We start from the raw sequence: 16,343 nt of genomic DNA on the forward strand, positions 1-16,343 counted from the left end.
TCAGTTGCAATATCAGGGACTGAAATGCTGCAGGAAAGCTCTTTTCATGCTGAGTTAATCAAAATGACCACAGCCGATCATAGTTGAAAAGTCAAATAGGCTTGTGTGCTATTGAGAAGGCAATTAGCTACACCTGATTTTACAAGTCATTTTTAGGGGGGGGGGGGGGGGTGATCCTTCTCCCAACTCAGTTATTCTGTTTTTGATTTCGATTTTTAATTTTCTGACATGGTGTTATATCTTTTACTTGGATGCTATAAGAAAATACAGCTGGATTAAAAAAAAAAAAAAGCCTTTATATAAAGTTGCAAAGCAACAAAATGTGATACTTTTTTATATAACCACTGAATATCTACTAACGTATATCAGTATACTAGGTAAAAAAAAAAATAATAATAATATACCATAATGTTAAATAAATTACACAATGTAGTCAATTGTAATTTTTTTATTTATTTAGGAAATGGTTTGCAGATAATCAAACTTCAATTCCAAAAAATCTCCCTGAATTACAAAAGCCAACAAGACAGACTTATTATACCACAGTGAGGAAAGTGGGGCGAGCAGGACATAAGGCAAATCATCCTGAGGGGCAATCTGCAAGGTGCGGCAGCATGTCACAGAAATGAAGAAGAATAATTTAGTGTTGCTTTCGTCTGAAAGAACAACCTGTAAAGATAGTGTGCAGTTAGTGTTGCTTGATCAATATAAGAATAAAAAGCCTGTACATGCAGTTATTTTGGCACATGTAACTAGCATTTTAAATCACTATCACAAAGCAAGTCTGTGCTCCCAAAAAAAAAGGTATACTGCCACTTTCCACAAATTGCAGGCATCTGCAAAAGCAGTGAATGTGACAGTCGCCAAACATTCAGTGCATGCCTTTTCATTTACAGCAATTACACCTGTAGTACTGATTTAGTGAATGTCACATGTACTCCTTTTGCTCCGTATAATATGCATTTGATACCCAGGATCTTCTGTATCACAACCTATAATTAAAAAAAAAAAATAATAAAAAAAGCACACTCAAACTCAAGTCGTAATTTTTTTTTTTTTTTAAACAAGCAGATTTATACTTACCTGCTCTGTGCAATGGCATTGCACAGAGCAGCCCCAAACCTCTTCTTAGTGTGCCACCACAGAAAGTCACCTCATGGCATACGTGCAGGCTCAGTCCTGAGTCATGTTGCCTGCGTCTATTGACACAAACAGCATGGCTGCCAAGTGCTCCTCATGCTACCTGTTAATCCCTATGAGAGTAGACAAGACAAAAGCTTGGCACAGCACTGGATCGAGCTAGGTATAAGGGGCTGAGGGGGGCAATTTTGCTACCTAAAATTTTTTTAACTTAATGCAGGGAATGCATTAAATTGAAAAAATGTTTAGGCTTTGGAACCACTTTAAAATATCAGTAACAAAAGAAGATATGCAGTGCAATGATAAATTCACTGTATTTAGAGGTTATACTGCCATCTTACAGAAGAAAATGGACACTGGCAAAAAAAAAAAAAAAAAAACAAACAAACAAACCAAAAAAATGTAACGAAGGGTAACCGCTCTAATCTTCTGATCAACAGCCTGCAACTTCAGACAATTTAGCTGTTTATGAAGCATTGGACCATCCTGCTGGAAGATCATCCAATCTGAATTCAGTTAGACAACACTGCAGCGGTGATGTACATCAATCATCAGGAAGAAACCAGAAGAGGTACTGCTGTGGCAAAAAGGTATAGCAAATCCTATGCTTTGTTGACTTTCACATTCCAGCCATGCATACACGGCAGGCAGATTTTGTCAGTCAGCAAACCTTGGACCCGAATAAGTGAACCGTTCACCCTGTATTCCAAGACCTGTGTCACATACCTCTCAACCGGGTCGGCAGATAAGGGTAGGCAGAGAAGTATGCTGGCAAAAGAGGAGGAGAGGACACTGACAGATGAGATTACACCTTGGGAGGGATGCAAGGAGGACACATCCTTAGATATCAGGACAGTGTTCATGCTGGGACTTGCAGTCCTTCACTTTTGGGGGGGGTCACATCCCCTAAAAGTGAAGGACTACAGGTCCCAGCATGAACCGCTCAGAACTGAAGATGTGATGGGCCCCCCCAATTAGTGAACTACAGGTCCCAGCATGAGCCCGTGAAATCTTTGGGGTACCACCCTTAATTCTCAAGGGTCCATGCTGGGACCTGTAGCCCTTCAATTTTTTTTTTTAGATATCAGGGGTTCATGCTGGGACTTGTAGTTTTGTGACCCCCCCCCCCCCAAACAGTGAAGAACTACAGGTTCCAGCATGAACCCCTCAGAGCTGAAGGGAGGGAGTCACAACAGCATCCAGTGGCGGGAGGGGCGTTCACTTTCCTGGGGCTCGTGTGTTGGACTGGTGGCAGGCTATGGGCGGAAAGTGGCAAGCTGCATCTGGGGGCAGGCAACAGTGGCAAGCTGCAAGCTCAGGGCTCCCACCGATTCTGCATTATGGCAAGTTGAACAATTTCATTATATATTACAATGTAGTACAACACCAGCCAGCCATTTGCCTGACATCACCCCCGCCGCTGAATCCCCCCCATATCTTTTTTGGGAAGGGGGGTGTCCCTGAATGGCAGTTTGAAAATGTGGTCACCCTAGTGAAGACTGGCCTTTGCATGTCCCCGATCTCAGCAATAGATTTTAACTTCTCATAGCAAGCATCCTGGCAGTGTTGCCAGAGCTGGAGAAAAGAGCTAGCTCTTGGGGTTTTGGAAAAAGCACGTGCACTTACCTCCAAATGTACAATGCAGTGCTTAGTGCCTGGGGCCACATGTAGACCATTGACACTTTTTGTGTGGCCCATTGGCCCCCTGCAGACACTTATCTGTATTATGTCATGTACTATAGGTCTCCAGCCTATGATTGACTGCTGAAGCATTCCCCCCAGTCTCCAACAACCCCTGTAGGTTGTTCATGGTCTCTGATCATTTACTGTATCATGTCTGCAGCCTCTGACCGCCTCCTGTGGCATGTCTGCAGTCTCTGACCGCCTCCTGTATTATGTCCATATCTCTCCTATGCAGTCTGACTATTTTAATGAATTCTTCAAGCTGAGCTCAGGCAAAGCAATCAAAGCATATTTTATAGGTACAAGAAAGCATGGGTTTTTTTTAACCACATCATTTAAGCCCCTCCCACTGCTAGGCACTTGCCCACCACAGTTCTTTTTACTCCTCCAGCGTCCCTCATTCTGAAGTTCAAAAGTTGGGAGGTATGGTGTCACGTGGGGTGAGACGTAGAGGACACCAAATGTAGACTTCCCAGCCTTTAGGTTCAAATGCAGACTAGGGGATCCTCTAGTGCAGTGGTTCTCAACTCCTGTCCTCAGAACCCACTAACAGGCCACATTTTATGTATTACCTTGGGGAGGTGCAGACTAGAATATTGCAATCACTGATCAGCAAATGAAATCACCTGTGATGTATTTCAGTTATCTTGCAAACCTGGCCTATTAGTGGGTCCCGAGGACAGGAGTTGAGAACCACTGCTCTAGTGGAAGCAGTGGATGATATAATGTTAAGGCGAGATTAGTATACCCATGCATTCCATTCTGCATTTCCTGTCCATAGAAACTTTCGTCTGCTTCACCGCTTTGAGATGAGTGATCCTCATTGCTCCCGACTAGCCCAGATGAATGTGGTACGCCAACTAGAGCTGCACGATTTTGGCTAAAATGAGAATCACAATTTTCTTGCTTAGAAGATAGGTCACGATTCTCACGGCGTGACATCATCTTTCACATTAAACAAAATAATTGGGCTAACTTTACTGTTTTGTTTTTTATTCATTGAAGTGTATTTTTCCCCAAAAAATGCGTTTGAAAGACCACTGTGCAAATACAGTGTGACATAAAATATTGCAACAATCGCTATTTTATTCCCTAGGGCCTCTGCTAAAAAAATATATATAATGTTTGGGGGTTCCAAGTAATTTTCTAGCAAAGAAATCTGATTTTAACTGTAAGAAACAAGTGTCAGAAAAAGGTTTAGACTTTAAGTGGTTAAGCTTCCTGCATATTCACACAGAAGTTTTATCCCTTTGATCTAAGATGGAAGAGTTACAATGTTGTTAAAACCTTGGCAGACTGCCAGAGTGAGCAGAGAAATCTCTATACTTGTTACATGAAAGAAGCAGGAAAAACTGCAATACAGATCGTCAGACGGGGTGAATCGAGATCGCGATCTTTTAACGATTAATTGTGCAGCTCTGACGCCAACCTGGAAAGATTTCTGGTGAATTCTTTGTGGGCACTGCAGATCCTTAGATTTTTCTTACCTGAGCTCAGATTAGCCCCCCTCTTTCACCGTCGCTGGTTCAACAGCATTGGAGTCTAAATCTATAATGCTAAAAGCTAGGAAGTCACCTCCTGCAAGGTCTCACATTGTGGAAAGCTTGAGTGAGAGTCTCGGGGCTTCCACCCTGGCATCAGATGATGCCTGAACATCCACCAGGTAAAATTTGGAGAACATGTGAACAGAAGCCCAGGTAATATCCTTGTATACCTGGAAAAGCATTGCTTGATGCCAAAAAGCCCAAAGCAACACTCAAAGACCTGGTAGAGTGCACCTTGAAAGAAAAGGGTGGAACCTTGTCCTTGAGACCATAAGCTTATACGGTGATCTGTCTATGCCACCAAACATTTGAACAAAATACCAGTTCCCTTTTGCAGGGACCATCAAGAGTTACCAAAACAGAGTCAGTCTTTTTTAATGGAAGCAATGGCAGAGAGCAAACTACATTCAAGTGGTGATGGCAAGGACAGCAAGAAGTAGGTAGAAAGTGGAACTCCCTAATGGGTTCCAAAAGGCAGTCTTTGAAAGACTAGGAAAGCAAAATTCAAATCAAAGTTTCAAAGGTTGTTTTACAGAAGCAGCTACAACCACTACAAAAAGTATTGACCAATGAATGAGAGGCTGTCTTTGGAATAAGATAGCAAAGGTGGATATTTTCCCCTTGATGGTCCTGAGGTGAAAATCATATTTCCACACACTAGCTGAGGTAGGCCTTCCATGTGCGATTGTAAACCAAGCAGGATTGTAGATTTCCTAGCTTTTAACATGGGAATTGCTGAATCAAAATCCCTGGTCTCTCAAGATCTGGGCTTCAATAGCCTAGTGAAAGGCCAGCAACTGTTTAGAAGGGTTGAAAACCAGTGCCTGGGCCAGGAGATCCAAAAGAATGTGAACATATCTGCCTGGGCCAGTCCAGAGCATTGAGGATAACCAGAATGCTCTCCATTTTGAGCCTGCAAAATAGACATGGGTGGTTTGAAGGAAAACAAAAACAAAAAAAAAAAAAAAAAAAACAAAATCCTGGAAATCCTGTGATGGAGGGAGACTGACAGATCTTCTGGATTCCATGGAACATTTTTGGATTTGAATGAAGACATTTAAAGCTTTCAGGCCGAGTAAATAGGTTAAATGCCACCTTTTAGCTTTGGAGCCGTGAAAAGGAAGGAGTACAACCTTGAAACCTTTGTGCTGTTGGAATAATAATTCCTTGGCTCAGAAGATATGTAAAAGCAGAATGGAGGTCTGCTGCTCTGTGCGGCAACACAGGCAAATTGGACAACATGAAGCTGGAAAAAGGGGGAGAGAGGAGAATTCTAACTTGTAACTCTTGGAAACTACAACTCTAACACAGGCATCTGAGATGCTTTCTAACCCAGTGCTTGCAAAGACCAATAGACCTTCAAGTCTACAAACAAGAGATCAGAAGAAAATCTCGCAAATCCGGACTAAGGGTCAGTTCACACCAGCACGCAGTGTGGGAAACTACGCAGTTGCGATCTGCAGTGGGTGTCAAGGTTAACTCACAGGTTACAAATGTAATGTGTTTACCTGCACCGGATCGTATGGTACAGTAGTACCATGCGATCCGGTTCCTGTATGTCTTATAACCCTTGGTGCGGTCTGGCACGATTTCAGCCCATTCAAATGACACTGCACCTGGAATGCATGTGAATTGCACAGGAACGCAGTGTGGTCCTGTGCGATTCATTGTGCGAACCAGCCCAGAGTCCTGGAACCCAGTGCCAAAAAAAGTTTGCCACCTGGCTCCACTAACTTGCTTGGCAGGGGGACATTACTATGGGCACCTGGGCGATTGCCCCATATCTCTAGTGGGGGGCCCAGATGCCATGATTGTCCCTTGTGTAGCAGCCAGCATCTCCCATTTGGAGTTGGGGGAGGTTGGGTAAGAGGATACTGTATGTGCAAGGGGGCGTTTTGGGAAAGAGAACTTGTAAAGGGGGTGGTCAGATTTCATTTCCAACCCCCCCCCCCCTTCTAGGACAAGTCTTCTCTCCTCCCAAAACATCCCCTTGCACATAAATCACATCCCCCACTCTCAAATAACTGCAGGTATTCATTTTTGTCAGCTTCAGTAAAGCGGGGTCCAGGTAAAGGCTCTAAAGCCAATTACTAAGCATACAGCGATGCGGATAGCTGCAGCACGTATATGAAGTCTTGCTTGAAGGAGAAAAAAAAAAAAATTCTCAAAAAGGAAATGGCTAGTGATGGTAAACTATTCTTTATAGAGAAAAGACGTCCATCATCCTAGGACACCAGCAAACAAGTGAAACATGCAGGGAGTAGGAGGGGTTATATCTGACTGGGAAACGTTTTTTCTTTTGTTCAATTCCTTCTGTTAGCAGTCGTATAAACCAACTTTCCCAGAAAAACTGAATCCTGTGACCCTTAACGAAAAAAATTCTATTGTCCATAGACTTCAAATTTAGGATCATTCCCAAAAGGCTTTTAGAAACTGACAGTTACCTTCTGTGAGCCTGGCTTTTCCACCTGTGGGCTGGCACAGGACTGTCGAGCATCCTACACAAAGGACAACCGTCTGTGCATGGCTGAATACAGTAGTGATCTTATAGCAGCCTGGAAAAAAAAAAAAAAAAGCACCAACAACATTAAATAATGAATTAAAGGTAATCATTGCAGTTCAACTGAATAGGTTCAATTTACAGCAACCCATTTACAACGGTCAGTCACCGCTCTGTGCAGACCACAGAATTGAGCGATCTAGGATTTCTGAGTTGTCAGTCTAGATCAGGGGTAGACAACCAGTAGCCCTCCTGCTGTGGTGGAACTACATATCCTATGAGGCATTGCAAGGCTGGCAGTTACAATTACTCCCAGAGGCATGATGGGACTTGTAGTTCTGCAACAGCTGGAGGGCCCCAGATTGCCTTCCCCTGGTCTAGAGGCTGCGGAGGAGCGATGTTGCATCCACCTAGGCGAGTATAAAATGTTTGTTTGGTTTAAATCCCAAACGTTTCTTTTAATGGTAACTATAGTAAATTGCCAAGTCCTGGTTGTCATTATATAATTTAATATTAATGATTTCAAATGTTAATTTTAAGGAAAGTTCACAAAGCATCATGGGGCTAAAGGAGAAGTTTAAGGTGCATAAATAACAAACCTTCACCTTACGCTGCTGCCCTATGTCAGCTCCAAGCCCGGGAGCTGATCGATCACATGACCATTAAGGGCTCAGTTCTTTGTCTGCTCATAGCAGAAAGCAGTGACCGTCAGTCAGCACTCTCTGCTCTGCCCCTCCAGCGCTCACTGGAGTGCCAGGCAGGAGAGGGAGTGAGCGCAGCTGGCTTTGGCGAGCCAGAGCCATCTATTAATCAGGAAACGGGGTGGATCCTGACAAAGGTCAGGATCCTTTCAGAGCAGCTCGGTGACATCAGCTGATAGCAGCCAATATACGCTTACTCTGGGTCACAGGACAGCAAATATAAATGCACTCCTGTAAACTACAAGAGAAGTATGGCCAAAAAAGCTTTGGCCATACTCTAAGGCCCCTTTCACACTGGGGCGGGGGCATTGTCGGCGGTAAAGCGGCGCTATTGTAAGCGGCGCTTTACCGTCGGTATTCGGCCGCTAGCGGGGGCAGTTTTACCCCCCTGCTAGCGGCCGAGAAAGGGTTAAAACCACCGCAAAGCGCCTCTGCTGAGGCGCTTTGCCAGCGGTATAGCCACGCCATCCCATTGATTTCAATGGGCAGGAGCGGTATACACTCCGCTCCTTCACCGCTCTGAAGATGCTGCTAGCAGGACTTTTTTTCCCGTCCTGCTAGCGCACCGCTCCAGTGTGAAAGCCCTCGGGGCTTTCACACTGGAATTAAAGCAGCGCCACTTTTGGGTCGGTTTGCAGGCGCTATTATTAGCACAATAGCGCCTGCAAACCGCCCCAGTGTGAAAGGACCCTAAGGCTAGTTCCTGCCTTGCAGTAACATATGGTACTTGTGTGCACATGGACTGTAGTAGACAACACACCTGCAGTACAGAAGACAACATGCGTTAACGAGGCAGGTCTGTTTTTTCGCATGTTAAAGTGTGCTGCCAGCCCATTCAAAATCATTTAACCGCCTAATGCATGAAAATACCTGCATTACAGAATGCACAAGAGAAGGGGGCCCTTAATGCTTCATGGGGGACATTGTAGACAGATGCTAGGGCAGAGCGCTGGGCACTCAGACTGAGGGGGTTTCAGAAACATCAAATCTTGGCTGTTCTATCCAAGTACAGACCAGGATCCTAAAGCCGGGATTAGAGAAAAGCACAGGAGGCTTATTTGGATAGAAAAAAGTAATGGCAGGCACAGACCAAGTTTTAATATGTTTACATGGCAGCAGGTTGTGCCTTAATTCATGCAATCCCCACAACATGCTATTAAAGTGATTGTAAAGTCTTGTTTTTTTTTAATTTTTATTAAAATAACAAACATGTTATACAGCCCAGATCCTCTTCTCGGGTCCCTCTTCGTTGCCCCTGGCCCCTCCCGCCTGTTGAGTGCCCCGCACAGCAAGCAGCTTGCTATGGGGGCACCCGAGCCACAGCTACATTCAGACACGGAGCTGCAATGCGGTTCGGAAATCCTCTCTAAAAACCCCGAAGGGCCCACCTGACACAGCGGATCACAATTACCTGTGACCAGATATCATGTAATCGCTGATTGGTCATAGCAATCAAATGATACGAATATAAACAAAACGGTCATAAATGAATTTACGTTCATAAACAGCTTGCTTACAGTGGGGAAAAAACATTATTTATTTTCTTCATTTTCCAAAAAAATTGTGATATAAAAAAAAAAAAAACAAAAAAACAAAAAACACACACTTCACCATGCCTCCTACCAAGTACCTCAGACTGTAGACTTACCAAAATGGGTCATTTGGGGGGGAATTTGTACTGTCCGGGAATTTTAAGGGCATAAAAAAAAATTACAGACCGTCAATACATAAAGGACTGATAGATATTTTATATATATATATATATATATATATATATATATATATATATATATATATATATATATATATATATATATATATATATATATATATATATATATATATATATATATATATATAAGCAGAAGTTTGACCTAAATTTATGAACAAATTAGATTTAATTGGATACGTTTTACAAACAGAAAGCCAAAGTTTTAAGTAATATGTACACTGCTCTTGTAACAAGCACTGCAACAGCATGAAATGGTAAAATGGGTATTATTTTAAAAAAACAATTAAGGGAGAAGGCTGATGCTGCAGCTGTCCCCTGATTACGTGAACGCTGATTGCTCAGTTCTCCTCTAAGCACTGTCAGTCACCACTCTGTGCTCTGCCCCTTCTGCTCACTGGTGCTCAAGCAGGAGAGGGGATGGGGACTGCTGGCTCAGGCACGCTGAAAGGCTAAACCAGCTGCTAATCAGGCATCTAGGTGGATCCTGACATTATTGTCTGGATACAGAGATTGAAGCAGCTCTGTATTGTCAGCCGATGGCAGGCTTTAGCCCACCGTCAGCTGATTCTGGGTTACAGGAATGCACAAGTGCCCTCATAAATGTCCTCTTACCAAAAAGAACTGTTGGATGCCTGGTCACACTCTCTCCCTCTCCCCCCGTTTCTTCTAAAAATGTACAAACATGAACTTGGTCTAATTGGTCTTACCTGGGCATTTAACATCCATAAAGTAGGAGTTTGGGCTCTGTACCAACCTCTTCTTCTTATGTCTAGTCTTCTCCTCCTCAGAGGACGGATGCAGTAAATCTTTGGCTAACTGAAAAGAATAAAAATACATTTGTATTCCCAATAAGAACACTCTTGGCAAAGTTATCTGAAGTTACCTAAAGATGTGTCAGCTGTGATTTTGCACAGGTGTCACAAAAAGTTAAAAAACAACATCAATAATGTATTTACCATGCTGAAAAAAAAAAACAAAAAAAAAAAACTGCGCTGTTCCTCTGATTGTGTGTGCTATAATATAAAATGAATGCAAGTTTTCTGATGACTAAACTGGAAGAGAAGGCAACACATCTTATATCATCTATATAATAATCATTAACCTCAGCAATGACTTCATTGTTTTATGGCATTAACTTTTCTCTGGAATGCAGCCAGATGAAGAGGTTTTGTTTGCACCATAGAAGACCATTACTGGATCTGTTACAGTAAATGCAAGCATTACCCTCAACATGTAGGAGACTTGCATACACAATGGTAAACAATCCCATAAATTGGTTATAGCCTCTCTCTGAAACCTCTGAAAGGCGGCTGTGATGGACAGGTGACCCCCCGTATTCACAATGTGGCAGGGCAGCCACTCGAAGGGACCCAGAAGCTAGCAGTGATCACTATTGAAGCAGTGCCTACTACAGTGATTTACAGATTCCACAGCCATGGCACTCATACTTATGCTGGCCTTCATTCGACCAATGGAACTATGCCCGATTGACCAGCCGGAACTTCCGCTGGCTGATCATAGAGGTAGACAAAGACCACAACCGCTCTGCCCACCTCTATGATATAGGAAACAGGAAGAAATGAGCATACAGTACATCACTTCTGATTTCCCCAGCGCCATTTTTAAAAATGGAAAGCATTTGATCACATCGCTCTTAGTGTGATCAAACGCTTTTAAGGGTATAAAGAGTACCTGTCACTGCCTATTGCAAGTTTACATTCCATGTAAACAGCAATAAAAGTGATCAAAAAACAAACACTTTAAGAGACCGTGTAAAGAAAAAAAAAAAAAAAATTAGAAAAAAAATAATAAAAATTTAAACACCCCTGTCCTCATGTGCAAAGACGAACGCACGCATTGGTCCCAACCGCAAACATCGATAGATCCACACATGAGGTATCACCGCAATGTCAGATCATGGGCAGTAATTCTAGCACCAGACCTCCTGTGTAAATCTAAAGTAGTAACCTGTAAGGCCCCTTTCACACTGCTGCGACTTAAAAGTTACGCGATTTTGCGGCCGTAATTTCAGGGAATGCCCGTGTAAACTTGAGGTCTATGGACCTCAACTCGCATGAAAGTCGGACCAATGTAGGACTACTTTGACATTGGCATGACTTCAGATCATGCAGGAGAGAACTCTCCAATATATGACCAGGCCTATAGTGTACAGTAACTAAAATTTATTTCCATAGGCTGGAGAAAATAAATTCCATCTAGAAAAGCAGATAAAAGTACTGCAACAAATACATGACATAATGGACCTTCACCATAACATATTATTCATATCACCATGCAATGTGGAATTTACACTTTGGGACTGGCCTTGTAAACGAAGCTCAGTGAACATGTTCAGACATGTCCCAGCACAAGCTGACAAACACTCCAGCAGTAATCATTTCATATCTCTGTATGTAAACTCATATTGTCAATTACCTATTTGAATCATTTGGTGTGAACAAAGTCATATTTTTCACAAACATTTTAAAGCATTACTAAACCCAGGACTAGGCATTCATTATATCTGGTCTCCCACAGTACACAGAACATGGAAATGCAATTATTTTAGTAAATATAAACTAGGGCAGTCCCGATACTAGTATCGATATCGGGACCGATACTGAGCATTTGCGCGATTACTTGTACTTGCATAAATGTTCCCGATGCCTAATTCGAAACCTGGGAGATGCAGTGTTTCAGATTAGGCGATCTGGCAAAAATCGCAAATCAGCGGGCGGAACAACAGAAGTGACGACATCCCAACGCCCATCTTGGTACACCCTGCACTTGGCTGCAGTAAGCCAGCAGTGGACATCTTGTTACACCCAGCCCATATAGTTCGGGCTGGGTGTAACAAGATGGCCGCTGCTGCTTTTATGCAGCTGAGTGAAAGGAAGTACCAAGATGGGCGTCGCAGGCAGCCTTTCCTCTTATGGCTTTGAAAACTGTCACATGATATTAAAAAAAATGTATCAGTAATCAGTATCGGCGAGTTCTTGGGGGGGGGGGGGGGGGCGGCGGAGTATCGGTACTTGTACTAGGTTTTAAAAAAGTGGTATTGGGACAACCCTAATATAAACACCTTTTTTTTTTTTTCCTATAAAAATACAAAACATGTTATACTTACCTGCTCTGTTGCAGTGGATCCTCCACTTCTCAGGTCCCTCTTCGGTGCTCCTGGCCCCTCCCTCCTGTCGGGTGCCCCCACAGCAAGCAGCTTGCTATGGGGGCACCCAAACCGAGTCACAGCTCCCTGTGTCCATTTAGACACGGAGCTCCCCTTTGCTCTCTCCTGATTGGCTAGCTGACTTTGATTGACGGCAGCCAATGGTGCCACTGCTGTCTCTCAGCCAACCAGGAGGGAGAATCTCTGATGGCTGAGACACTTGTGGACATCGCTGGACAGAGAGGGACCTCGGGTACGAGATGGGGGGCTGCTGCACATAGAAAGCTTTTTATCTTAATGCATTAAAATAAAAAACACCTGACTTTACAATCCCTTTAAAGCTTGTCGGAGTAGTTTTAGTTTTCACTTTACTATCCTATGAGGCTGCAGGACCCCTGACCCTCTCTCTGGACGGTGCTGATTGGCCCTGTGCTGATCACATGCACCTTCCCAACAAAAAAAATATGAGTGACATGTGTGACTTCAAAGGCTCTGACTTATCAGAAGATAGATTGGAGACAGTGGAAGAAGGGGAGGAACAGAGTAGACAGAATCAAACAGCCTTTACACACAATGCAGAGGATTCAGTTTATATCTGTCTTCAGCGCTCATCAGTCTGCACTTCTATTCCTTCGAGATCAATCCACATCAGTTTTTTTTTTTTAGAAACTAATTAGAGGTGACAAATGTATAAACAAAAGGTTTCTTGCCTACAAACTGACATAAATGTAATGGATGTAAACAGACCATCAGTTTACATCTGTTCCTATTCATGGGGGGGGGCGGTGTTCTATCAAATAATGCCTCAGACGGATTGCGCCATACACAACGTCACTCCAGCCGATATGTTGATCAGCTGGTGTGATGTCAACACTGCGCATGCGTAGATCGTCGGAGGCATTAGCCGACGATCTGCAAAGCGCCGAGGGAGAACGTAATTGTCAGATTCTGCCTCGCTGTTGAAGGGCGGGTTTTGGTGCGCATGCACAGACCGGAGGCATTATGCGATAGAACACTGCCCTGCAACACACCAAAACCTACCCTGCAACATTGAAGCAGAATCTGACAATTACCTTCTCCCTCTGCGCTTTGCAGATCGTCGGATAATTCTGCTGATCTGCGCATGCACAGTGTTGACATCATGCTAGCTGATCATCATATCCGCTGGAGTGACGTTGCGTACTGCGCAGACCATTGGAGGCATTATCCAATGGGAGGCAGTTTTCAATAGAACACCAAAACGTTTGTCCTCATGCACTCCTGCATCTTCCAGGTTTTGACAGCCTGTTCATTTCAATGGGCTGCAAAACATCCCAAAATGTGGGAAAAGTAGTGCAAGCCGACTAGTTTTCTAGGTTGTGCCGCACAGTATTGTGCTACCATGCAGTCTGGTGGCTGCAAAAGTGTGAGATGTGTTTGGGGTGCCATAAACATGTCACACGGGGCGACTTGGTTGTCTGACAAGTCACACTCCATTCAGTGCAATGGAACCGTTCTGATCAGAGCGACTCAAGTCACTCTTAGACCCCTTTCACACTGGGGCGCTTTGCAGGTGCTACAGCATTAAAAATAGCGCCCGCAAAGCACCCCGAAAGTGCCGCTGCTGTGTCTCCAATGTGAAAGCCCCGGGGACTTTACACTGGAGCGGTGCGCTGGCAGGACGGGAAAAAAAGTCCTGCAAGCCGCATCTTTGGAGCGTTGGGTATACCGCCCCTGCCCATGGAAATCAATGGGGCACCGTGGCTATACTGCCGGCATAGCGCCTCTGCAGAGGCGCTTTGCGGTGGTTTAACCCTTTCTCGGCCGCTAGCAGAGGGTAAAACCTCCCCGCTAGTGGCCGAATACCGCCGCTAAAAATAGCAGCGCTTTACCGCCAATGCACCTCCAGCCCCAATGTGAAAGGGGTCTTAGAAAAAGGTTCCTGCACTACTTGGGGGAGACTTTGGAGCAGCTTGCATTGACTTCTATTAAAGAAATCCTTTGCAAGCTGTGCGGCTTCAGAGTCGGGCGACTTTGAAGACTCCCCAGTGTGGACCAAGCCTTAATGTCACCCGCATGTGTCTCGCGAGGGCAGCGCGTTCACGTGTGGTGCAGGAGACGCAGATGGAACGCACCTTTCCTGCACCACGTTTTAGTATGAACCGGCCCTGAGGGTGCTGGGAAAACAAATGGTGTGTGTGTGTGTGTTGGCATACACTGCAATACAATCGCCTGTATATAACTGGCAGGCACACACTGCCCAGCACTGATCCATATGGTACAGAATGATCTGTAGGGGAATACCCCCCCCCGGAAGGTGAATGTAAGGCGAATCCCAGATCCTGAAGGTGGAATGTGAAGAATATTATATTATGAATAGTAGGTCCTCTCTGATCACACGTCATTTCATCCGACAGACATGAATAATGACCAGGCCCTACGATCAGCTGTGTGATCGGTCAGCGATGCATTCTTCACAGATCAGCCCGGACAGCACACACTGACCGATCATCCATACACCCGCCGATCACTCGGACACACTGCAGCTGTCAAATGTCAGCTGGACCCAGGAGGGGATCAAGTGACGTCACCTAACTCCAAATCACGGCACTTGCCGCTCCATACACGGCGCCCGCCTGCGAACATGCCGAAAAGACCTACACCTAACAGCCACACGTGCGAAAGATGGCACCCAAAGTGCGCCACGAGCTGTCAACTCACAGGCATGGTTCTCCCTCGTGGACACCAACACACTCCACGCAGCACGCAGGATCCGAGTTCCGGGCAGAAGGGGCGGGGAAAACTATAAAGTGGTGTTTCGTCAGATTCGGCGACCCGTCAGAATGTGTAACGGAAGTGACGTTTCGTCGCCGCCATCTTGCTGCACCCCACACTCCTCCACAGTAAGGATACACCGAGAAGGGGGAAAACGGACATGTTGTTACACCCACTGGAGTTTTGCATTTTACACTTCTTTTTAACAGTAAAGTGAGTTTATATAGTGAAATACAGTACTTAGAACTCCGTCTGACTGGTTAGATGTTGAATTTTAAAAGCAGGGAATTTCTGTCAGATTAGCAAACCTTTGAGATGGACAGGCTTGCCGCTGCTTTTAAAATTCAACATCCAAACAGTCAGACGGAGTTCTAAGTACTGTATTTCACTATATAAACTCACTTTACTTTTAAAAATAAGTATAAAATGCAAAACACTGGTGGGTGTAACAAGATATCCGCTAGCCCCCTTCTTACTGTACATAGTTGCCAACATTGTAAAAAAAATTTATAAGGACACTTTTTTGGCTGTAGGAGGAGGCTTATTATAATTAGGGGGTGGGCCATGCGTTTGTAGGCGTGACATAGCAAAAAAATTAAAATTGCGGCGCACTCAGCGTGCTGCGCCGAAAATGGGCGTGATTTATGTGTAATAGTGGGTGTGGCTTATATGGGCGTGGTTCAAATGGGGGTGTGGTTAGAGTCTGAGATGAATGAGAGATGGAGAAAGAAAGGGGAAAAGAGGGAGGGAGAGAGAAAGAAGGAGAGAGAAGGAAAGAGGGATGGAAGGACAGCAGGCCCAGATCCTATACTACAATAGAAATGTGTATTCCAGAGTTTTATAAATCAGCTGATAAAGATACCCTGAACACCCGGTGTTAGCGCTTCAATCATCCCGGCACCATTGTTGTTGCGGTGTCAGGATGATTGAAGCGCATTATTACTATTATTACATTGTAATATAGAATGAAATCATTCAACTCACCACAATGCAGAATCAGTGGGACCCCAAGCGTGTCACCTGCAACGTCGCCTGCCACCGGATGGCATCAGGTGCCCTCATCAGAGTACGTCCTTGCATCAGGTGCCCCCAGCAGAGTCTGTCCTTACATCAGGTGCCCCCA

At 44.4% G+C, this 16,343-nt stretch overlaps 1 protein-coding gene across 4 annotated transcripts; it reads right to left on the minus strand.

Annotated features, from left to right (window-relative positions):
• Positions 1 to 433: 433 nt before the first annotated feature.
• RPS27L (ribosomal protein S27 like) lies at positions 434 to 15,290 on the minus strand. 4 transcript variants are annotated; one of them, XR_012242794.1, is made up of 5 exons: positions 15,167 to 15,290; positions 10,008 to 10,116; positions 6,812 to 6,922; positions 3,572 to 3,703; positions 434 to 669 (listed from the first exon to the last, which is right to left on the minus strand). XR_012242794.1 is itself a non-coding variant. In XM_073619143.1 (4 exons), the coding sequence occupies exons 1-4, from the start codon at positions 15,170 to 15,172 to the stop codon at positions 641 to 643; spliced, it is 255 nt and encodes an 84-aa protein (XP_073475244.1). In that variant the 5' UTR covers positions 15,173 to 15,290; the 3' UTR covers positions 434 to 640. The 4 variants fall into 4 exon arrangements, 3 of the variants coding, with proteins under 3 accessions (XP_073475244.1, XP_073475243.1, XP_073475242.1); XM_073619143.1 differs by lacking the exon at positions 3,572 to 3,703; XM_073619142.1 differs by lacking the exons at positions 434 to 669; positions 3,572 to 3,703; positions 15,167 to 15,290 and adding exons at positions 678 to 992; positions 10,257 to 10,393.
• Positions 15,291 to 16,343: the final 1,053 nt, after the last annotated feature.

Source organism: Aquarana catesbeiana, linkage group LG03 (assembly GCF_042186555.1).
Source record: "Aquarana catesbeiana isolate 2022-GZ linkage group LG03, ASM4218655v1, whole genome shotgun sequence".
NCBI classification, from domain to species: domain Eukaryota; kingdom Metazoa; phylum Chordata; class Amphibia; order Anura; family Ranidae; genus Aquarana; species Aquarana catesbeiana.

Excerpts from the sequence above, each read along its gene's own strand:
- RPS27L (XM_073619141.1), bottom strand. Across the intron at positions 6,923-10,007 it reads TATGGATGTTAAATGCCCAG|GCTGCTATAAGATCACTACT; the intron begins GTAAGACCAATT and ends TTTTTTTTCCAG. Across the intron at positions 993-6,811 it reads AAAAGCCAGGCTCACAGAAG|GTTGTGATACAGAAGATCCT; the intron begins GTAACTGTCAGT and ends TTTTAATTATAG.